Source organism: Acinonyx jubatus, chromosome B1 (assembly GCF_027475565.1).
Source record: "Acinonyx jubatus isolate Ajub_Pintada_27869175 chromosome B1, VMU_Ajub_asm_v1.0, whole genome shotgun sequence".
NCBI lineage: Eukaryota > Metazoa > Chordata > Mammalia > Carnivora > Felidae > Acinonyx > Acinonyx jubatus.
Window position 1 is genome coordinate 58,667,488 of NC_069382.1, and position 24,974 is coordinate 58,692,461.

Genomic DNA, 24,974 nt, shown 5'->3' on the forward strand with positions numbered 1-24,974 from the left:
TTTAATTTGCTATTTTTAAGTAAGCTTTTCAAAGGAGAAATTTTTTGCTTTAATAGGTCCATTGTCTTGGTGGAGAAATTGGAGCAGAAGTCTGGGAGCATCTGCTTGTCATGATCCGATGTCCCTTTTTGGCTCTTTCAGCTACCATAAGTAACCCTGAACATCTTACTGAGTAGGCCTTATGTTCCAACTTATATAAATGCTTTTGTATTTAAAATTTTATACTTTCTATATGGGTTCTGATGAGTTTCATAACATTCTGGTGAGTTTATTAACTTATCTCCAACTATTTAAGGAACAGAACATCAATAGCACCTCCTAGCAGGTGCTGAGAAAGGCCACACTTAATAAAAGAACATCAAGGAATGTCCCAGGCAGATCTGCAATTGAGTAGAAAATTTCTTTCTTTTCCCTAAAAAAGTTCACTTTAAGTGATAGATCTGTGTTCTTTGTTTTAGTCCTTCAGCAAGACATAAAAAATAAAATAGTATAATGACACACTCTGCCCCAGACCCTGAGATTTCTTATCTTGGCCCACTTTGTAGATGTTTGGAAAGATAGCAAAGACTTAATAATTGAAAGGCCCATATCATTTTGTCATTGGGCTAGATTTTTGCCTACTAATAATAACCATTATAGCAAAGACTACTATGTGCTGGGCAGTGTTCTAAGTGCTTTGCAAATATTAATTTATTTCAAATACCCAACAACCCTTATGATTTACTACTTGTGATTACTACTATTAAATAGTACTTCTAATACTACTGTTATTATTTCCATTTTTGTGGAATGTGAAAATGTGGAAAATGAGGCACAGAGAGTGTCAGTGATTCAACCAAGAACCACAGATAGCAGTAAGGAGGCTGGGATTCAGTCTCAGGTAGTATACCTCCAGGGCCTATTCCTTTAAGTACAATTTTTAAGGCATATGAAAATTTTAAAAATGTTTATTTATTATTGAGAAACAGAGAAAGATTATGAGCATGGGAGGGGCAGGGAGAAGAGGAGACCCAGAATCCAAAGCAGGCTCCAGGCTCTGAGCTGTCAGCACAGAGCCCAACGCGGGGCTCGAACTCACAAACTGTGAGATCATGACCTGAGCCGAGTCTGACGTTTAACCGACTGAGCCACTCAGGCACCCCACCATATGAGATTTTCTTTATTTAAAATATTTAATGTCACAAGAAGTACTACGATATTACTGCTTACATGATATGTAAATTTATCTTTTAAGGTGGCTACAGTCAGTAAAACGCTACTGGAAACAAGAAGACAGTACAATGGGAAAAAATAGAAATGCTGGCTATTGTGCCAATTCTCACAAATATCACTTTCGAATGAAGGAATCATATAAAGTTAGACTTGGTATGTTTGGAATTTTTCTTTTGCCCTAAAATCAGTCCAGTCCTTATGTGTCCATTGATTTGGAAATTCTTGTTCTTCATTGTTAGTGCTCTATGGAGAGAGATACAATGATTTAGAGAAGCATATATGTTCAATAACAGATGATGACATCTATTTTGATCATTTTCACCCATGTGCTGCACTAACAACAGATCATGTAAGTAATACTTTAGCCATATCTGTTATGAGTAATGTAAATTACTTGTATATATATTATAATTGAAAAGCTGCCTACATGATTCTTATCAGAATTATAGACTACATACTTTATATCATTTTACCTTAGTTTTCTTTTTTACTTTGTTTATTGTATATATTTGACATGCAGCATAAATTTAAGGTGTATAACATGTTATTTTGATGTACTTATATATTGTAAAATAATTGTTATAACAATATTTAGCACCTCTATCACATTACATAATTATAGTACAATATTATTATCCATATTTATTATATTGTACATTAAATTTCTATGTCTTATTTACTCATAGCAAGTTTGTACCATTAAACAACACTGATCTTACCACCCACCCTACTGTACATCCCCCGATAACCATCATTTTACTGTGTTTTTTACGAGTTTGACTTTTTCAGATTCCACATGTAAGTGATACCACGCAGTTACTTGTCTTTCTCTGACTTATCTCTGTATAACTTATAATGTGATCAAGGTGCATCATGTTGTTTCAAACAGCAGGATATCCTCCTTTCTCAGGGTTGAATAATATTTCTAACCTTAGTTTTTTTAAAAGTAACAAAAATAACTTTGTAGTCTTCAGTGAACACTCAGTGGTGTCTGGATTTACAACACTTGAAAATGATGAAAAATTTTAACCTGAAGTTTTTTGGTTAATTTTATTTATTCTTAGAGATTTTCTTTGTTTATTTTCCTTCTTCTCAACATGCGTGTCTCTCCATCCACTTCTGTGACACTGACTCTTAGTGTACAACTATATGTGGACGGTTCCTAGTATATGTGAGAATCTGATCACTGAGTTAGGTTAAATAAGGAAAGGATGTTTTGCTCACATACCAGTCACAACATGATTTTTCTGGTAGCAAATTAATAAAGTAGAGGTTTGGGGACATCATTTGGGGTATTGGGGTGTCTGTGGAGGAAGATTTCTTAATTTTCCTTTCATAATTCTCTTTCTTTCTCATTCTATTCTTAGGAATGGCCCATTCAAGCTTAATTGCCTCTCAGAGTGATAATTAGTAGTTTGTCTTCCTTCCAAAATCTGTCTTCCTTCCAAAATCCAAGTTGTCAGTTAAGCCTCCTAAAACATAATTATGATCTTGCCAAGCTTTAATGAGTTTCCTTTGGAAGTTACTGAATGCACAGCTCCTTAGCTTGGCTTCCTATGGCTTCTCTGACCTCACCCCAAAATCTGATGTATCTTACCTGGAGGTAAGATTTATATTTTACCTCATAATTTATATTGTTCCTGGAGTGTTTCACTCTAGATGCTAAATGCCAGTTGTCCAGATCCTGTTCATCTTTTATGACTCTTCTAATGTGAAACATCTTCAGTCCTTCTGTGACCTCCTTAGCTGGATGTAATCTTCTACTTCTATAGCATCTTGTCTGTATTTCTTGTATGACAGCAGTCATGATCAGCTTACTGCTAAAGTTACTTCTATACATGTCTCCTTTATCTTACTAGAATAACTCCTTGAAGACAAATTTTGTGTCCTTATGAGTTCCTAACAAACTGTATATAAAAGGTGCTTAATAAATGTATGGTACATAAAGACAGCCAACCTAAATTGAGCATTGAATTTGTGTTCTAATAATTGTCCATATTTTGTGTCTTGGAAACATCACAATAGTTTTAGGATGGATGTCTTGTTAATATTCCCATTTACAAATGAGGAAGGTGAGGCATAGATAATTCAGCTAACTCATTCTTGCACCATGAACAAGTGTTGGGGGCAGGTTGCAATCAAGATAGAGTACAGAGTTTGCCCTGTCATCACAGTATTCTGAGTAATCTGTTGAATAAATCCTTGAATGAGTGAATGCATGAGAATCACTATAGCTTTTGGGCAATATTGCAATGGCTTCTAAAAGCAACTGAATGAATCCTAATCCTGGTAGTTTTCTTATAAATTTTATTACAAAAGTTTCTCTTTTGTGTGGCAATGGCCCAATCCAAACTCTAAATAAAACTGAACTATGGACAAAATTCCTGTGAATTAACTCACACCCCAGACTTAGAATATGGATGAAAACCCACACATAAATAATAGACTTCTTTTTCTGTCTCTGCCTCTCTCTCTTTTTCTCTTTCTCTCTGTCTCCTTTTTTCTTTCCCTGTCATCACTTGGCATTTTTATAACAGCATAGTATTTAAAAAATTATTTATTTTGTGTAGGATGGTTCAAGGCAGGTTATCTTTAAGTAGCAATGAGCACAGTGATTTGGAGTACCTAGCAAGAATGGCATTTTGGTCCAAGTGCCTTTCCTCTATTCTCAGTAGCTATTAATGGAGTAACTGGAAAGCAACAGAACTGCTACAGTGTGCTCTGACCCTGTGTGACTTCTGCAAAGGTCATGCTGTTGTATGAGTCTTCTTGACTTCGGGACTTTTGTAGCAGTCATGGAGGATGTACTCAAAGGCCCGAGCATTATTAAATGTGTGTTGACAGCTGTGTGTGCAGCATATGTTTTATAGTATGTTTCCTTAAAGGAGCATCAATGAAAAACAGGTAGATTTTTCCAAACAAGTAAAGAATTCCTGATCTTGTATAGTAAACTTCAGATTAATATGAGAGAACTGAGTGGTGAGAAAAAGCATAATAAATTGCGGCAACATAAAGAGAACAGCCATCCACCTTGATTGTCGCCCCTACAGCTCTATCATAGAAATCATTTCAGAAGGGAAGGGGTGGAACAGGAAGAGTAAACTGGCCTTAATCCAACTGAGGTGAAGGATTGCCCTTCCATCCATGTGAGGCTTATTTCTGGCAAAAAGCAGAGCTTGGCCTTTGCCACCAATTACCATGTCACACAGGAACAGCTGCTCACTCCTGGAGAGCTGTCAGCCCCAGGAAGTCCTTGAAAGAACTGTTGCCTCTTTTTGCTCAGTACAGATCAATGCCTACCATCACCTGTGGCGTTAGGGACAATGTAGTTTGCAAAAATAACATCATGGTATAATACTATTGTATTTACAAAGGAAGGATGGGACAAATCTGTGACCCTTTAGTTTTCTTCCTTCTGTGTCTAGGCTGGCTCAGGTTTTGCCAGTTCTTTCACTGCGTAGTGGAGAAAAATTGAATTGAATTCCCAGCTTCTAGCCACAGAGTTATTAAACTAGTTTTAAAAAATTAAGACTTATAAGTTGGTCATTGACAGTTGAGGCATCAACCACGTGCCAAGTATTTCACTAGATCTATTATGTAATCTAACTTAATTCTTTTAATTTTTTTTTTAACGTTTATTTATTTTTGAGACAGAGAGAGACAGAGCATGAACGGGGGAGGGTCAGAGAGAGGGAGACACAGAATCTGAAACAGGCTCCGGGCTCTGAGCTGTCTGCTCAGAGCCCGACGCGGGGCTTGAACTCACTGACCGCGAGATCATGACCTGAGCCGAAGTTGGCCGCTTAACTGACTGAGCCACCCAGGCGCCCCTTACTTAATTCTTACAACAAATCTATGGCATAGACAGAATTATTGTCCATTTTGGAAATGAAGAAAGCCACGCTCTGTACAAAGGTTAAATAAGAGACTTAAGAAATCATAAACATTCTAGTGACAGAAATAAGATTTATATCTTAAAAATTGTGACACATTTTGAATTTATTTTACATATATGTATTTTAGTAGGCAAAAAGTTTGCCATTTTCAAGTAGCATTTTTTTTACGTTTATTTATTTTGAGACAGAGAGAGAGAGAGAGAGAGAGCAGGAAAGGAGCAGAGAGAAAGGGGGGAGAGAGAATCCCAAGCAGGCTTTGTGCTGTCAGCATAGAGCGTGACACAGGGCTCGATCCCATAAACCAAACGGTGAGATCATGCCTGAGCTAAAATCAAAAGTCCAATGCTTAAACCAAATGAGCCATTCAGGTGCCCCACCACCTTCAAGTAGTGTTAATAAAAGAACAAAATGCTAACATTCCAAAATAACATATTCAGTTACTATGTTGACATAATGCAGTCGTTCCTATCTAGCTAGCTTTTAATAGTCCAACTGAGAGATGCTAAATGATAATTCCATGGAATGATTTGCATCCTACAGTTTTTTCACAAGCTTAATTCAAGACTAATTGATTTTTTAACAAATATATTTGACATGTACCATTGTGAAAGCTTAAGGTGTGCAACATGCTGATTGGACACATTTATATGTTGCGATATGATTGCCCTTGTAGCTTTAGCTAACACCCCTGTCAGGTCACATAATTAAGATTTTATTTTGTGGTGGCAGTAATTAAGATCTAGTCTCTTAGCATGTTTCATGTTTATAATACAGTATTGTTATCTATAATGACTATACTGTGCATTAGATCTTCAGGACTTACGTATCTACTAGTTTTAAAAGTTTAAAAATCATGCCGATATGTGTATCTTATTTGATTTTACCACTCTATCAGGCAGAAGTACAGATATTTTAATTCCTATATTATGGATGAAGAACTAAACTGGCCTTTTTAAGTAGAATTGAAACTAAATCTTCTAATTCAAACTCTACTGTACTTTCCATTCTACCAGTTGTTGTTGTTGTTGTTGTTTTCCAAATGTGTGTGTTTGGCATGGCTTTATTGCCCAGAATTTCCAAACCTAGCTTTTAAAACTTAACAGGTATTTACTAAAACAAATGCCCTATCGTCACATAAGTTTGGAGAAATCTGTATATGATTGTCCCTTCTTTGAGATTTGACATTTCCAATGGCAAACCTTCTAGAAGCCTATTTAATAGAACACCCGTGAAAAGACACTCCCCTTTCTTTTAAAGAATACCTATTGGCATTTCAGGGATCATGGTTTGACAGGCAATTTTTTTAGCAATAGTGGCTGACATCAGCAGAAAATACTACAATGCAAGCTTTTTCAGAAACAGGAATTTTTGATTTATGCTTTAAAATACTTGTGGAGAAATTAATGCCCTGCATTATCCAAAAGGCTTAAAGCAGAACCAAGGGACTGAGCTGGGGAAGAAGCTTTCTTGACTGTCCTGAAGGTGATCTGAAAGTGTTCGTGTTAAAGTTGACCAAGTTCTTATCTTAGAACTTAAGCAAGTAAGACTTGTCCCCTTTAGCCTGGGTTGGTACTCTAAAGCAAAGAATCACGTTACTAATTGAATCAATTTCAACCTGCAGGGTACCGGTTGTGTTTTCTTGTCTAAATAGTCCACCAATTTTTTAGCTTCCCAGTACTCTTGATTTGAAATGTGGAAGCATCTATAGAGAATTAGTCCAATTAAAAGGTTTGGGAAACAATAAACCCACTTTTTGGAGTTTTTATTTTTTTCCCCAATTTTGCTAAATCAAGCACACTCTTGGTTAGTATTTTGTTTGCATGTGGCACTGACCATCATTTGAACTTTTTAGTTTAGTGCTGTTTTGAAAGTCTTTGCGTTCATGATAGTGACTCTGAGGCTGCTGACTGAAAAAAAGAGGAAGAACTGAACTAAAACAAAAGTATTTATTTGGGGTCTTAGAATCGCAAACTGGGAAGCACAGATTTGGGTAGCAACCCAAATTTTGTCCCATTGAGAAGTAATGCCAAAGGTCTTTATTAGCAAGACCTGGTGTTGCAGGAGTTTTTGCTTCAACTCCCCAGGTTCCTTGTCTTGTGGCTTCAAAGAATGAAGAGGTGGGCACAAAATGAGCAGCAGGCAAAAGTTTATTAGAATGTAAGATCAGAAAGGAGGAATAGTAGGAAAGCTCTCTACAGAAAGGGGACATTTGAAAGTGAATGCCTGCGAACTATAGGCTAGAGTCCTTGTTTTATAGGGTTCGGGTCGGCCCTCCCTTCCCTTACCCCTAGTTCCTTCTCAGGTCCTACCCTCATTGGCTTGATAAGTCTAGGTGCTGGCTTGTCCCTTCGTGATTGGCTCATTTCCATTGTATGAGGGGTGGTCTATGGCCATATCATTCCTTTTGGGTTATGCATTTTATGGTTTACTACTTATTTTTAGTTAGGTCTTTTGTCAAATTCCTGAGGGAAACCTGAGGGGGAGTGGGTGGTGTTTATTACATTCTTAAGAGGACACTTACCCCTGAGGGGGGTTGGCTGTGGTCAGACCCTCCTAGTATTGTCCCCAAATATGTGTCTTTTCCTACCCTGGTACCTCAGGTCCTAATCATTCCCTCTCTGCCTATTTTATCCTATCTTTCCCTATCAGGAAACTTACACAAGTTGTTTTCCAAAAATTATGATTGGAAGATGTGATGACATTTTATAATTTATTGGTTTTCTGAGTACATTATGTCAGTTACTAGGAAAATATCTTTTTCAGAGTGTCTAGTTTTTATCAAGAATGCACATGCAACAGTCCTGTTTTCAGTCCTATTCCTTTGCCCAGTTCAATAGTCCGTTGTAGTTACTGTTTCAAAAACAGAATAAAGTTTTAGTTCCAAAATAGGGTCTCTCATGTTCGGAGGTTTTACCCAGGTTCATGAGGCAAAGGACAGAACATAAGATAAAATACAAGAATATTAAAGTTGTTAATTTTATTTTAAATGTAGATTGAAAAGTATGGATTTCCTTCTGACCTTACCCTTTCCCCTCGAGAAACCATCCAGCTTTATGATACCATGTTTCAATTCTGGGAAAGCTGGCCCAGGGCCCAAGTAAGTAATAATTACACAATTAATCTGAATTAATTTTATTATAGTGGATGGTAACACTGCTGTTCATAAAGACAAATTCTCACCCTTTCTGATCATGTGCATCTAATCTTTTAAAATCATACATACACTCTCCAAAATACAACTGCCCCTTCTCAGACATTCTTCTTCCTAATATTGTGTGTGTTATGTTAACAGGGGTGCAATGCCATTGAATTCTTGAAAATATTTCTTCTTTCAATTTCTGGGGTGCTACAATATCTTAGTCTCCTTTTACATCTTGGATTCATATTCCTTCATCTTCTTTCATTGTGCTCCCCTTCTCTCTTTATGCCCTAATTGCTGTCTGTTTTCATCTTCTACTTGGTTTTGCTCTGCATTCTTTCCTTTGAAGAGTTCATGTGTCCTATTAGGTTTATGTACTGGAAACTTTGGGGGGATAAAAAGACATTTAATAGTTTATACTCTCAAGAAGCTTGTGATTCTTTTAGTGAAATGTATAATTGAGAAACATCTTTGGATTTTCTTGCATGATTTTATTTAACTTTGTGGCATTTCTTTTCAAGGAGTTGGATCCAGAGAAATCCATTCATTGTAAGAATAAAATAGTCATTAAAAAGTTGGATGCTAGAAAATACGAAGAGAGCTTAAAGGCAGAATTAACAAGTTGGATTAAAAATGGCCATGCTGAGGAGGTAATTTTCACATGTTTTTTGGCAAAACAATATGTTCCTTGTTTTCTTGAGTTACCTTGGTGTCATTATCACCACTACTATTATTGTTATTATTTTAGTCTTCAATTTTCATTTTAGGATTGTAAGTTGAACTGGAAGTCTAGTGATTCGGAGATAGAATAGAAAGAGGAAAAGGAAATTGGTCTTTGTTTAATACTTGGTGCTTTCTAAAACATGTACCAGAAGCCAGGAATTCCTGTTTGGTGTTATAATAGATAAGAACAGAGGGGTCACTATCCACAGAGTCAGTGTTCTTGATGACAGCAGAGAGATTGAAATCACAGTAACAGTAAATGAGAAGATTCTTTACTCCTCTATCTTCTGCTGTCTTGGGATTTTTTTTTTTTAAGTTTATTTTGAGAGAGAGAGAGAGAGAGAGAGAGAGAGAGAGAGGAGCAGAGAGACAGGAGGAGAATACCAAGCAGGCTCCATGCTGTCAGCACAGAGCCTGATGGGTGGCTTGATCTCACGAACTGTGAGATCATGACCTGAGCCAGAATCAAGAGTTGGATGCTTAACTGACTGAACCACCCAGGCATTCCAATTGTAATTTTTTTCTTTCATGATTTTTATTGCAACTTGTAGGAACTATTTGTATATTAAAACCTTAACTTGGGATCATGTAAGTTTTACATATTTATATTAAGTAAGTTGATGATGGTTTTTATATTTTGAAGTTTGTCTTATTGTCACACATTGTGGTTTTTGATTTTTGGGGAGTGACATATATTAGACTTTTTCCATGTGAGTTTTTTACATTACGTTTTGAGTTAGATCATCTCCCATTCAGAAACATAATTAACTTCCATTTCCTTCCATTTATTTTGTCATTTAAAAACATTCAGAATGTATTTGAAAGTGATTTTTATACATGACATGGAGAGAAACTGATTTACTCTACCTTCAGCCACAGTATAACCAACAGCATTTACTCAACAACCTCTTTCTGACTGATTTGTGTCGACTTAAATAATTGCATGTTAAATTGCATATATGTGTGCATGTATATATATATTCCTCTTTTTGTCGTTGTTCTTTTAGTGCATTGATTTACATATTTCTTTGATGGTTTCTTTACAAAATTTTATATTTTTATACTTACTTTGTTATTATATTTTATTTTAAAAAGCTCAGAAACATAGATTAGATGACCATGAAAATATTTTAGCCAAAAGTAGTAATTCCTTTTTTTATTATGCAGCATTTAAAACTAATAAAATTTTTATTCATTGCTACAGGCCAAAATGGTTCTGAGGAATCTTAGTCCTGATTCAGTATTTAGTTCAGGAAACACAGTAAAAATGTTTCCACTGCTCGTTGAGAAGCTAAGGAAAATGGAAAAGTTACCGGCATTATTTTTTTTGTAAGTCATCTAATTTAATTTTTTTTTTTTATAATTTGTATCAGGCTTATTCTTTTAAGGTGAGGAAAGTTACAAAATCCACTGTTGTTATAAGCTATTCATTACTGTTTTTGGTGCTCATTTGTTAGCAGAATGCATATTTAACATCTTTCTAGTTCAGTTCTTGAAAAAAATTTTTTACTTGTGTTATTACAAATTGCCATCTTTCAATAGTTTTCTACTCCTTTTTTTGTTATATTTTTATTGTAAACTATTATATTTTTATTTCGGTCTTATACATTTCCAGTAAATAATGAGGTTCTTTGCAAAATAAATTGAATGTTTATGCACACAAGTATCCCATATAAAATTAAAGTATCCTTACTATATGTTAGCATCTTTATTCACGGGGTATTTTATTGTTTTTAATTTATGGTTATGGGAACTGTAACTTTGAGACACTGCTATCTTGCTAAATTTTATGTGCTGTACCATGAAATAGCTTAAAATTGAATGCAATCATCCAGTTTTGGTGAAGTATAAATTATATGAAAATATATTTATTAATTGGATATTAAGTTGGATCACATAGTGTGGGATCAGAAAAAATGCTTTATTTACTTTAGATAATTTCAGACTATTTTAAGCCATGGAAACTTTAAAGAAGCCACAGATATAAATAAATAAATAAATAAATAAATAAATAATAAATAAGGCAACATAATCTCGCTTAAGTGGCAAAGTTTAATGAAATTGTTTACACCTAAATAGACATATAGTAATTAATCATTACTGGTGATTTATATTTAAAATAATAATGATAATTAAATGTATTGTTGTGTTTGGAACTTTTGGAGATTACAGTACAGTGGTTCCTTTGACCTTTGTTATTGGGACAAGGAAAATAAATTTTCAAACTACTAAGAAGTTACACAGCTCACCTACTTTACTTTAGAGTGTGGCTATAGATTTCAGTTAGAAACAAACACAGTTCTGTGCATCTGGGATATTTCTGGAAGCCTAACTGTAAAATAGAAATCCAAAAATAACTATATTTATTGTTCATGTACACAGACATGCTTAAAATATTTAAAAAGTAAAATATTTTCACCTAATATGTGAAGGGAGTCAAGACTTACTTCCACATATAAAATAAATAAATCATGGAGATGTAATGTAAAGCATAGCTACTATATTAAGAATATTGTATTGCATATGTTGCTAAGAGATTAGTTGTTAAAAGCTCTTATCACAAGTGAACAAATTCTGTAACTATGTATGGTAACAGATATTAACTAGAATTATTGCAATCATTTCATAATATATGCAAATATTGAATCATTTTGTTGCCCATCTGAAACTAATATAATCTTGTATATTAATTGTACCACAATTAAAAGAAACAAAGGGCAGTGTATAATAGAATATATAGTGTTTTATGCACCTGTAAAAGCTTCTTTGGAACCTATACCTAGGAGCACAATCATCATATTTTGTAGTGTGGACAAACTAATGGGATAAGTTGACTTACCCCTAATGTGGTTTCTTAGCTTATGTCCCATCAGTAGTTCATGAGGTTCTATTGTGACCTATCGTCACAAGCTTGTGGGATCGGTTTTTCTAATTGTTGCCATTCTGATTGTGTAAAATCATGTCTTGCTACTGTTGTAATTTGCATTACTCTGATCGGGATTGACTTTGAGCATTTCTTTCAAGTAAGTAGTCTTTCAAGTTTTTGCTCATGTGCTATTCAAGTAATTTTTCTTTGGGGTTTTGTAGTTTTTTGTTTTGTTTTGTTTTGTTTTTTACTATTTTCAGGAATTCTAAAAGGCGAAAGATTTATACGATCTGAAGAGAAACCAGAGTATTATTTTCAGGAATTCTAATTAATTCATTGTCAGTTACTAATTTGGCAGTTATCTTCTCTGAGTCTAGCACCTGCCCATTAACTTTGCCTATGCTATTTTTTGTTAAATAATTCTGTTTAATTTTGATTCATTAAAATCCATCAATGTTTAAAAAAAAAAGGAACATATTTCACAAAAATATCATGGATTTAATTTTGCTTGAGGAATTGAATCTTGGCATGTCTATGGAATTTTGGGCTCTTTAGAAAATGTACTATGAAAATCCTTGGTCTTATGCAGTTTAATTTACTCATAAGTAACTCCAGATCATCAACAAATCAGGATACTTTAGGGCTCAATCTGTGCATCTGAGAGCTTTTCAAGTAATAGTTGTACCTGTCAACGTCTCCAGTCTGGTCTCTAGAAAAAAAAAAGTGTGAAGCATGTTTAATGTTAATGACAGTATCAGTGTGCTTAAAAACATGCATTTCACAGTCAGGCTCAAGTCTGGATCCTACCTCTGTTGTCAATTAGTATGGCACTTCGAAATAGCTACCTGATGACTTTCAAACTTAGTTTCCTCATTTGCAAAATAAGGTGAGAAAAATAGTAATGCATAGGGTTGGGGTGAGAATTAAATACAAATAAATTATGAAAGTCCTAAGTGTAGCACTACACAGTATTATTGGCTGAAGTCCAGTCATGAGCACATTAATTTCAAATAGGTTATCAGAGAGATTTGAGAGGAAAAAATTATTTCCAAGTGATTTAGATTTTTAACAGTGAAATACTGTGATGGAAATGATGTCATTTCATACAGATGTTCACCTAGATCATGTAAGCTGCATTAATATAAAAGAGAAACAACATGATTGCATAGTTAAGAACATGGACTTGGAGGCCACACTCAGCCACATACAAATGTGGAGTCTTGGGCAGATCACTTATGTGTCCATTTTTTCAGTAGTGAAACCGGGATAGTAACAGTGCTTTCCTCATAGGATCATTGTGAATACAAAATGAGTAAATATATATAAGACAGTTAGAGTAGTGTCTGAAAATAGCAGGTCTAAGTGTTTACTAACTTTATTGTTTCATTGTCTACTGTATAAAATTTCCTGCCATGTGGTATAGACTGCCTTTTTTTAAATCTTTGCTTCACCAGTATGCCAATTTATTTACTTTTCAGTAGCTAACAAGATTTTCTCTTCATGCTAGCTCTTTAAAGACTTTACAAAAACTCTTTGCCTCACATTTAGAAAGCTTTATTGATGAGAGCCAACTTACGATTTGCTGTAAGAAGCTGTGGCTAGTATAGTAATGATGGCTATTGGCTACTGCCAGCCGCAGCATTTTGCCAATAAAATATTGAGAGGAGATTAAAACTTCCATGGACATTTCAGTCTTCTTATCAAAGGTCCTAGCTTCCTGACTCAGGGAAATGCATGTGATGTAAAGATAAGGAATTTTTTTTTTTAAATTTTACTTCCCCTAGAAACATATTACTCTTCACATACCATGTGAATTTGGTCTTTTACCTATTTTCCTAGTTAATATATCAGGTCTGAAAGGGCCAAATCGTTACAACCTGCACTAGGTTGCTAGTTTAAGTCCTACAGTAGCAGGAAGTCTGGACCACTAGGTCCCTAGGTATTTACGTTTCAAAAGGTATAAAGCCCAGAGCCTGGAAACATTTCTGGATTGTAAAGGCCAGCAACACCTGAGGTTTATCTGGTTTCTGGAAAGAAGTAACTACAATCCAGAAGGTTAGGGTGAGAGCCCGAGATTATCTCCATTACTGCCTGAGAGCAAAGTTTTACTGTATGATCTCACTGTATATATAGAATCTAAAAAAGCTGAACCCATACAAACAGAGTAGATTGGTGGTTGCCACGGACTGGGGGCACACAGCGGGTGAGAGAAATGAAGACATGTTGGTTAAAGGGTATAAATTAACTTTTATAATATGATTAAGTTCTGGGAATCTAATGTACAACATGGGGACTATAGCTAACAATACTGTATTGTGTACTTTAGAATAGCTAAACGAGTAGATCTTAAATCTTCTCACCACACTAACACACAAAAAGTAACTATGTGAAGTGATGGATGTGTTACCAAACCTTATTATGGTAATTACTTTGTGATATCCACGTGTATGAAATCATCTTACTGAACACCTTAAACTTATACAATGTTACATGCCAATTTTACTTCAATAAAACTGGAGGAAAAAATAAAGAGAAAAATAAAGGAGTCTATAAAATTCACAGAAGATTTGTGAAATCTGAACTTACATATATTTACAGAATGCTAAGGGCCTTTGATTCTGTTTAGGAGGTAGACCTAAAGATTAGTGGAATTAAAAACTTGACAAGTATATGTCAGGATGTTAACAGTAGGTGCAAATTTATTTGAATCTTGATATGATATTGTTTTCAAGGCAAGGAGTCTTTTCATTTGTTTGTAGATTTAACTTAGGAGATGTAGAAGAGAGGGCTTTAAGTGTGAGAACTTCCCTGGAGCAAAAGCAAGCGGAAAAAAGGTCTCTCAAAGCTGATAAAGAAGCCCATGATGTGACCAACAAACTTCGAAAAGTTAAAAAATCCATCGAGAAACAAAAGACAATGTAAGTATTTTAACTAAACAAATTAGTGGCTAAAAAGGTTCATAAGGTTCATAAGTCCAGTCGGAAACATACTTTGAACGTGCAACAAAGAAGTTCTAATTATTGCTTGGACTTATTTGCCAATTGTGTAAATTTGGGTGGGAGAATCAGGTGAAGATAAGTGGCCATAATATTTATATATGTATTCCTCAGTTGCATAGATGAGTCTCATTTAGGACTTCAGAGAGGTAGGACCACAGCCTATGAGCATAGGTGGATTATGTACCTGACATAATCATCTCTCAAACTAAGCATATGTGACTGCAGCTCTCAGTTCTCAGAACAAAATCAACACATGTTGTCTTGGGTCACAACATGGAGGTGTCACTGATTTACCATCACAGTCACATAAGTAAATATAGGATGAATTTTAGAATGCATTGAAATGCCAATTTTATGCTTGGTTGAATTTTTTTAAAATTTTTTTAAAGGTTTATTCATTTTTCAGAGACAGAGAGAGACAGAGCATGAGTGGGGGGGGGGGGGGCAGGGGGCGGGGCAGAGAGAGAGGGAGACACAGAATCTGAAGCAGGCTCCAGGCTCTGAGCTGTGGGCACAGAGCCTGACACGGGGCTCAAACTCACAGACCATGAGATCATGATCTGAGCTGAAGTTGGTGTTTAACTGACTAAGCCACCCAGGTGCCCTGGTAGAAATTTATTTTTGACTCCTCTTCCTCGTTCTCATGTCTAATCCTGACAACTCTAGGTCCAAGATTCTCTCCCTATTATTCTCTCTGCTTTACTTGCTGTCTGGTTTAGATGCTCATTATGTCTTCCTTGAATGATGATAGAGGTCTTCTTTTTAGACTCGAGAGCCTTAGAGGTCACTACTCTCCAGTATAGCTAACAATGGCCCTTGCTAACATTCAAATTGGTTAAATTATTCCGTGTTCAACATTCTTTTTTCCTTGCTTAGATGATAAAGTCTAAATTTTTTGACTGTTGTTGGTATGCCAGCAGGTTTTAGGTTTTGCCCTAACTTTTTCAGCTTTACTTTCTACCACTCCCCTCCAACAATATTCAGTATGTATGGTTCTCCTTACATGACCTGTTCTTCTGCGTCTGTGTTCTTCCATGATCTGACCCATCTGCCTAATTGCACTCCTTTGTGATTGCCCCCAAAGCTTACACTCATAATTTTGCTATCTCTTCTCTGAATCTTTCCCTAATTCTCCAGTTGAATTTAATGTTCTTTTTTCTGTGTTCTTGCTACACTTTTAATAATTAGTAGATCAATTATTATAGTGTATTGCTGTTATTTTTACTTGTCTTTCTTTTTCCTACATTATTAGTATTTCCCTCTTTTTATCTCTAGTGCTCAGCATGTTGCTTGACAGGTAATAGTCATTTCATAAATATTTTTAAATAAGTCTGAGCAATCAAACGCAGATACTTCTTCAAAGCTGACACAGATTTTAGAGCTTCTCTGATTCAGAGTTCTCAAATTCTAGGGCAAGCTATAATTCGCTGCTGAACTTTCTGCCTCTATTATTTCTGCCTGTTGTATTATTTCCTTGGAAGTAATGGAAGGTGAAGAGCCCAGAGACAGTGTAGGAAGTATAAGCCTTTTTAGTACTGATCTTTAGACAACTTTTCTTCAGGGCACTAGGAGACATCATTTCAAATTGGATTAGTGACCAACAATTCACACTATAAAAATACAAAGAATGTTTTAACACTTTGTTCAGCACCATCATTATATGGAGAGTGAGAGGGGGCCTCTGCCTTGGTCCTTGTGTTTTGGAGAGTACTACTCTGGTCCTCCTCTCTTTGTATCTATTCCAATAATATTAGGTGTCAGTGGATCTTAGGGGACTTGGCCACCTGGAGTTCATTCTCACCCTTTTAAATTCTGCATTGTTATGGAGTTATATTTGTCAAAGTAGGAGAAGAGAATATATTTTATTTGATAGTTTGTTACCTTGATTTAAAACTTATAAATAGTTAAACCACAATATGTGGGCCTCCACTAGTACTCTGCCTCATGCTCTGCAAACATTAGGGCCAGGCCTTTCCATAGTTATATCCTTGAGTTAAGGGTTATGTTAGCTGGAGGTGAGACCTCTTAGTGATGGGTTACACGTGAGCTCATCTTCTCATATTTGGAGTTGTCTTATATTCACAGTTAAGGGGAAAACTGAAAAAAAAAATCAAAGAAAGGGTAAGTGATTTGGGTATCTGTAAAAGGCTGTTACATTGAGAGGTAATGGATAATACAGTCTGATGACATGGCAGAGGTTTATGCGGCCATAACTTAGGCAAGATTCCCTAGTAGCGCACCCTGAAAGGAGGGTATCGATGTAAGTGATTTATTGAAAGGTTGAGCTCATGAGGGCCCTGTAAGAAAGTGAAGGAAGCATAAAAAGGGAAAGTGAAGAAAATATGCATAGATATGGGTCTTGCTGCAACATTGCCTGAGCCTGATCCAACAGGGAGATCTGAGAGCATCACAAAATTGCCCAACTTGGGTCAAGGTGGCTGATTTTTGTACTTCATGTCAGTCAATTACTGGCTGTGGGCAACTTCCTCACTCTGAGGAGAAGTTGTAAGCTCTTGTCCAGGAAGCTCTTGTCAGTTGAGAACAATTCTCCAGGGAACAGTGTAACTGAGAGCCCTTCCTTACCAACCAAACTCAGAGAGCTTGTAGCCTCTACCACAAGAAGGAAAGGAGAATGGCCTGAAATTGGCAATGTGGAGCAAGGGGTATGCCCACGTTACCTCCAAGCCTAGAGTAATGAAAGATGAGAAAGAGAAAATGATCACCAATTTAGCAAGAGGAATCAAAGTCCTCTGGGGAGAACTGGATGTGGTAAGAAGGCTACTTGCAGCAAGAAGGTAAGGGAACATTCAGGGAAAATATGGGTGTACAGGGAAATTGTTTTGCTATAGGATCACAAGGCCCAGAAGCTAATGAGGAAGTGCATTAGAGGAGGAAGTTTGAGTCAAAATAGTACAGATGTATATAGGAGTGACTGTCTGGGTGATGAGGGGGACTGGGAAGTCATGGGCTCACTATGGTAAGCAAATCTGACTATTCATTGCTTAAAATTTATTTTTATGCACAGAGATGAGAAAAGCCAGAAAAATCCCAGAAAAATGGATCAAAGACTAATACATGAAGCTGAACATACTAATCTACTCAGGACTTTAGAGAAGAACCTGGAAATCCCTCAGGAGTGTACCTATGCTAACCAAAAAGCAATAGACACAGAGGTCAGCTCTTAGAATGAAATGCTCCTCCAGGAAATGATTCCGCTCATCAGCTGTTATTTCTCAGTTATAGACAGTATTGAATGCAATAACTAAATGCAATCTCTACGAGAATAGAAATCTCTGTGTGTGAACTTCCAGTTATACATAACTCTTGAGGGCTTTGCAGAGCATGTCTAAAAAGGATAAGATCAGGATTTATAGATTATTTCTTGTTTGTTAACAATTAGTCCCTGAGAGGGTCTGCCCTTTTATTATTTTTTCTTTCACAAAAAGGGTTTTCGCAGCCTGAATTCTAGACTTCAATCCCACATGCTTCATTTGAATATTTGGGTACATATGGTTCAATGCTCTTTAAATAATGTACACAGAATTTGTCAAAATTAGAAGCTTTGTATATTGTAGTTAAAACATACCACTAAAAAGACATTGTTATATCTAAAAGTGGTATGTCAATTTTTTCATTAAAACTTTTTTTATAAACATTGGGGTATAAGTGCTACTGCTGGGAATTGACCCAAGGGATACAGGAGTACTGATGCATAGGGGCACTTGTACCCCAATGTTTATAGCAGCACTCTCAACAATAGCCAAATTGTGGAAAAAGCCTAAATGTCCATCAACTAATGAATGGATAAAGAAATTGTGGTTTATATACACAACGGAGTACTATGTGGCAATGAGAAAGAATGAAATATGGCCCTTTGTAGCAACGTGGATGGAACTGGAGAGTGTGATGCTAAGTGACATAAGCCATACAGAGAAAGACAGATACCATATGTTTTCACTCTTATGTGGATCCTGAGAAACTTAACAGAAACCCATGGGGGGAGGGGAAGGAAAAAAAAAAGAGGTTAGAGTGGGAGAGAGCCAAAGCATAAGAGACTCTTAAAAACTGAGAACAAACTGAGGGTTGATGGGGGGTGGGAGGGAGTGGAGGGTGGGTGATGGGTATTGAAGAGGGCATCTTTTGGGATGAGCACTGGGTGTTGTATGGAAACCAATTTGACAATAAATTTCACATATTGAAAAAAATAAAAATAAAAAAATAATAAAAATATATATTAACAAAAAAACCCTTTTTTAATGCAAATAATTCATAATTCATGCTTAAGGTAGATGAATTTGAAAATACAAATTAATATAACAAAGCAATGCCATCAATCAGAGGTAATCACTTATCTTCTGGATGAACCTTTCATTTGTGACTACACACACACACACACACACACAGGTCTTTTTTTTTCTTTTAAAGTTTATTTATTTTGAGAGAGACAGAGACAGGGTGAGTGGGGAGGAGCAGTGAGAGGGGGAGAGAGAAAATCCCAAGCAGGCTGCGCACTGTCAGTGCGAGCCCAACGTGGGGCTTGTACCCATGAAACCGTGAGATCGTGACCTGAGCCAAAACTAAGAGTTGTGGATGCTTAACTGGCTGAGCCACCCAGGCGCCTACACACACAGTTCTATTATATACCTTTTTTTTTTGTAAACTTCATGGTCTCTCTCTTTTTTTAATAACCATGAATTTACATCATCATTTGAATTCCTTCTCAATATTCCATTGCATGGATGACTATACAACTGAAGTGTCTTTGGCTTTTGGACACTTAGGTTGTTTTTGTTTTTTTTTTTTTTGTTTTTTTGTTTTTCTTTTTCTCCCTCTCATAAGCAGTATTTATCTTTGTACATATAACTCTACACAAGTGGATTTCCTTCTTAGGGAATTGACATTTTTAAGGCCATTTGTGATGGATTTGCAGTGAGAAGTAAGCACTCCCCCACCATATGGGGTGAGGAACCTGCCCAGCCATTCTGGAGAAGTTTCTCTTTCTCCCTGGGGAGAGCTTGCAAGGCTCCTTCAGGTCATGCACTCACACTTCCTCTGGGTGTTTTATCTACTGTGTCGTCAGGACTTTTCACCTGAGTAGTGGGGTGAGAAAGTGAGAGACAGTCTGTTCAAGATTTTGGAATATTTCCTATAGTTACTGCTGTTGCCATAAAATGTTGTTTGTACTCACGTAGAGTCCATTTCAAGCACTTGCTTCGTTTTGTCAAACGACTGCATAGTATGACTGTTATTTTCATTTAACTATTTTATTTTCATTTAAATTAAACTTAGATAAGAAATGATCAAAATCCCTAACACTCTTGCTTCTTTCAGACTTTGCAGATGGTGTTTGATCGAGTAAAATCCACAAGAAAAGGTGAACAACTGAAGGCTTTGGCAAGAAGGGGTATTGGATATCATCACAGCTCTTTAAACTTCAAGGAAAAACAGTTAGTTGAGATTCTTTTTAGGAAAGGATTTATTAGGGTAGGTAAATGTTTTCATTCCAAAAAGTGAAGCTATGTGTGTAGGAAAGTGAATGTCCATGAAAAATGGACCACTTTTTTCTCATCTAATTATATCTTTTTTTAAATAGCCCATAATGTCACTGCATATTCTTCCATCTCATTTAATTGAGGGAGGAGGTTTGAAGTTTATCATTTAGCTTTTCTCTTTTTCAAGAGATTAAAATATTCTCTAAACAGACACTTTTCTAAATATTTCTGTAATGAAGCATACCTATTATGATCTTGGAACAACCCCTTTGTGTTTCATTTATAATATCTAGGGAATTTTGTCAGCTGTCCATATAATTTTGGCTACAGACATTCTTTCCTGGGCTTGGAGGACACTTATGATAGGATTTTGACCAAATCTTTTCGCAATTTAATAGCTGAAATAAGAGCAAGAATGCATTGCTTCCTCAGTGCCCCATTGCATAACTTGGCAATGAATCATTCCTAAATGAGTCACTCCTAAATGCTCTCTCTCCTATCACTAATAATGGACAAGAGGAAGATTACTTTAAATAGCTTGAAAACCAACCCTTATTATGTTTTACTTAGTATGTTCCATGAGGGTGCATGGGGATAATCTGGATAAATCCACAAGGAGGATTTATATAATTTCTTTGTTTACATCTTGAGTAATATTTAAAAATAGCCTGTGAGTTTTAAAAATTATCCATATTAAAATTTTTGTATGATGGATATTACATCTGTGTGTGTGTGAGAGAGAAAGACAGAGACACAGAGATACAGAGACACAGAGTGAGAGGGAGGGAGACAGAGCAAGAGGAGGAGGGTTGAGAGGAGAGAGTGAGAGAGTACTACAGTAAGGAGTATCTTTTAATCTTGAACTAGATGTTGAGAAAAATTCAAGGGTAATTTTTTTAATCTGGATAAAAACAAAACTATGTCATTAACAACTTTGCTTAATTTCTCTCTTAACTAATAATAAGCTATTTATTTGCTTTAAAAGCCAATAACTGGGCACAAAATTTTCTCCAGGATTATAAATTCAGGAAAATAGGCACACTTATTTTGATCAGTATGTCTTGTGTCTAAAATACTATATGTTAAGTGGTAGTGTCTTAATTACTATTATTTTAATAAATGAATAATTGGATCACTGTAGAAAAGACACTATGGAAATAGTGATAACTTTGTTATAAAGAACACATTTTTAAAAAGGTGTTTTTTTCTAGTTACAGCATAAATTTAATGTTTTTACTCTGCCCACTTTTTTTAATTGAAGAACTTTAGAAAAATTCTTAATAAATGTGTTTTTCATTGTCACAGATGTATTCAGTTACAGAATAAATAGAGAAAATTATTCCAAATACTTAAATATTAAAAATAAACCGTAGCATATATGACAGTCAATGTAAAGAGAAAAAGAAAGCCATTTAAAATACCCAACAGTATATGAGAAAATGAGCAAAAGTTGATCATTTAAGAAACTTTAAAGTTTATCCTACCCCTTTGTTTGGTCAGTTATCAAGGCAATTCAGAGGGAAAAATGAAACTTTGTTTTAGTATTATGATAAAATATGTTCTTTCCAAAGAAATAAACTTCACAAATAAGTTATAGTGGATGAAGTAGGCAATTGCCCAGAAGTGGCTTTATAAAAGTATTATTACTGTGTCATAAGGAAATTCCCTTTTTAGTTATTATTAAGAAATAGTTACTGAACACCTGTCATTTATTCTTCTCAGTGTGGAGATACAATGGTGAATAGGGCTTGGAGTCTGGTATAGGAGAAATAAACAAATACTATCACTATCATACTAGTAGTCATTAATGCTATGAGGAGAAATAATGTAGGATTATTTTGGGTGGTTATTTTGGGTGTGGTAGACCAGAAATTTCTCTTTGACATTCGAGCATAGAACTGAACAAGCCAGGCGAATATTTGGGAGAAGAATATTACGTGCAGAGCAGTGACTGGTATGGTCCTGGGCTGAGAATGTACTGGATGTGTTTGTGAAATAACAAGATTACCAACGTGGCTAGTATCTGTAGCCACTTGGTTCACTTGGGAAAATACCATTTTCCCACTGTGGTTCAACTGAACTTCAAAGAGTTTTAGTAACTATATGGCATTCTAGTGAAATGCTATTTTATGACATAATTTTTTTCTCTCTCTAGGTGGTGACAGCTACTGGGACACTTGCTTTAGGCATCAACATGCCTTGTAAATCTGTGGTTTTTGCTCAAAACTCAGTCTACCTGGATGCTTTAAATTACAGACAGGTATTTCAATATGCATACACTCACTATTGCATCATGAAAATAGGACCATAAAATAGTAAAAAATGTGAGCTGTTAGTTTACAAACATATTGCAGTTTGTGTGCTAGCACACCTTGACATTCATTCATGCCTGTCATTTTTAGCTGTGGTATAGGGGAAAGCATGTGAGCTTGGAATGGTGTGGCCATCACTAACCAGATATGTGACCTTAGGTGAGATATCTGACCCGCCTGATCCTTTTTTCCTATCTCCAAAATAGGGGTAATAATTATTATCCCATAGCATTTGTAAAAATTAAATGAAGTAATTTCTACAAAAGATACACATCAAAGGTGCCGGATAAACATTTACTCATTCATTTCCTGTGCATATGATTTTGCCTCTGGAGCTAACATTTCTCTCTTTTTTGCTCCCAATACACAATCTTTTACCAACCTCATTTCATTATTCTCCTACATGTAGTGGTATTTGATTTTTGCCTTGCAATTTCTGCTTTCACCTAAATGTAGTAGTATTCGATTTTTGCCTTGCAATTTCTGCTTTCACTATCTCTCATCATATATTCTTGGCCTTGTATTATTACTTTTTAAATGTTTATTTATTTATTTTGAGAGAGAGAGAAAGAGTGGGGAAGGGACAGAGAGAGAGGGAGAGAGAATCCCAAGCAGGCTCCTTGCTATAGTGCAGAGCCCGACACAGGGCTCCATAGAGTGACGCGGGGCTCAATATCACAAACCATGAGATCACGAACTGAGCTGAAATCAAGAGTCAGATGCTTAACTGACTGAGCCACCCAGGCACTTGGCTTTGTATTATTAAAACAGTTCTCTAGATTTTCGATTCTTCTTACTCTCCTATGCCCCGCACACAGTATAGTTTGTCTTTATAGGCTTCCATACTCAGGAACATTTGATGATTCTTTCTGCCAGTGGCATCAAATTTCGATATATCAGCCAATACTCAAGTTTTTCCCCTCTAAGCACTTACTTTCTATTCCCTTATAGACTTTGTTCCTACCCAATATAACACCCCTGTTATTTCCCACCACTTTACCAATCTTTACCCCCGTTCTCCTGATTTCTTCTCCTGCTCCTGTGTCTGCATGAGCTCTCCTCTCCCACATCATCTTTGGGAATCACAGAGTTAGGGTTCTGGAGCAAGGGTGTTATAATATTTCAGAAATTGAACTTGGGAATCCAATTACCAGGGTGTGAATTCAGGACCTTTCACTTTCTGGTGTTTAACTATAGACAAGTTTCTTCTACTCCCCATGTCCTTATTTCTACATTGTAAAATGGAGTTAATGATCATATTGTCTTAACGACTACAGCTTTATAAGATAGCTTAAAATCCAGATTTGTGATGCTTTCAGTTTTGGTTTTCTTTTTCAGGATTGCTTTGGCTATTCAGGGTCATTTGTGGTTCCATACAAATTTTAGGATTGTTCTAGCTCTGTGAAAAATGCTGGCAATATTTTGATGGGGATTGGATTAAATGTGTAGACTGCATAAAATGTATAGACATTTTAACAATGTTTTTCCAGTCCATAAGCATGGAATGCTTTTCCATTTCTTTATATCCTCTTCAATGTCTTTCATAAGTGTTGTATAGTTCTCAGAGTATAGATCTTTTACCTCTTTGGTTGGGTTTATTTCCTAGGTATCTCATTGTTTTTGGTGTAATTGCAAATGGGATAAATTCCTTGATTTATTTTTCTGTTGCTTTGTTATTGGTGTATAGAAATGAAAAAAATAATTCTGTATGTTGGTTTTATATCCTGTGACTTTGCTGAATTCATGTATTAGTTATAGCAGTTTTTTGGTGGAGACTTTCAGCTTTCTACATAGAGTATCATGTCATCTGCAAATAGTGAAAGTTTGACTTCTTCCCTGCCAGTTTGGATGCCTTTTATTTCTTTTTGTTGTCTGATTGCTGAGGCTAAGACTTTCAGTACTATGTTAAATTGTAATGGTGAGAGTGGACATCCTTGTCTTGTTCCTGACTATAGGAGAAAGGCTCTCAGTTTTTCCCCATTGAGGATATTACGCATGGGTCTTTCATTTATGTCCTTTATGATGCTGATATATGTTACATCTATACCTACTTTGTTAAGTGTATTTATCAAGAATGGATGCTGTAAAAAAAGAAAAAAAAGAATGGATGCAGTATTTTGTCAAATGTTTTTTCTACATCTATTGAAAGGATCATATGGTTCTTATCCTTTCTTTTATTAATGTGGTGTATCATATTGATTGATTTGCAAATATTGAACCACCCCTGCAGCCCAGAAATAAATCCCACTTGACCGTGGTGAATAATTCTTTTTGTGTCCTGTTGGATTTGATTTGCTAGCATCTTGCTGAGAATTTCTGCATCCATTTTCACCAG

General features: G+C 35.7%; 1 protein-coding gene across 4 annotated transcripts in view; it reads left to right on the plus strand.

Moving 5' to 3' along the window:
- The window catches only part of DDX60 (DExD/H-box helicase 60), a 105,691-nt gene that overhangs the window by 45,824 nt on the left and 34,893 nt on the right, over positions 1-24,974 (plus strand). For all 4 annotated transcript variants that reach the window (XR_008296045.1, XM_027068629.2, XM_027068625.2 and 1 more), the window contains 10 exons: positions 57-172; positions 1,235-1,365; positions 1,452-1,561; positions 8,101-8,205; positions 8,769-8,897; positions 10,175-10,299; positions 14,596-14,754; positions 17,861-18,008; positions 20,167-20,319; positions 22,483-22,587. Coding sequence is in view for 3 of the 4 variants with exons in the window: in XM_027068629.2 (XP_026924430.1) it covers positions 57-172; positions 1,235-1,365; positions 1,452-1,561; positions 8,101-8,205; positions 8,769-8,897; positions 10,175-10,299; positions 14,596-14,754; positions 17,861-18,008; positions 20,167-20,319; positions 22,483-22,587 (1,281 nt within the window). In the remaining variant the exon portion in view is untranslated. The remainder of the gene's footprint in view (positions 1-56; positions 173-1,234; positions 1,366-1,451; positions 1,562-8,100; positions 8,206-8,768; positions 8,898-10,174; positions 10,300-14,595; positions 14,755-17,860; positions 18,009-20,166; positions 20,320-22,482; positions 22,588-24,974) is intronic.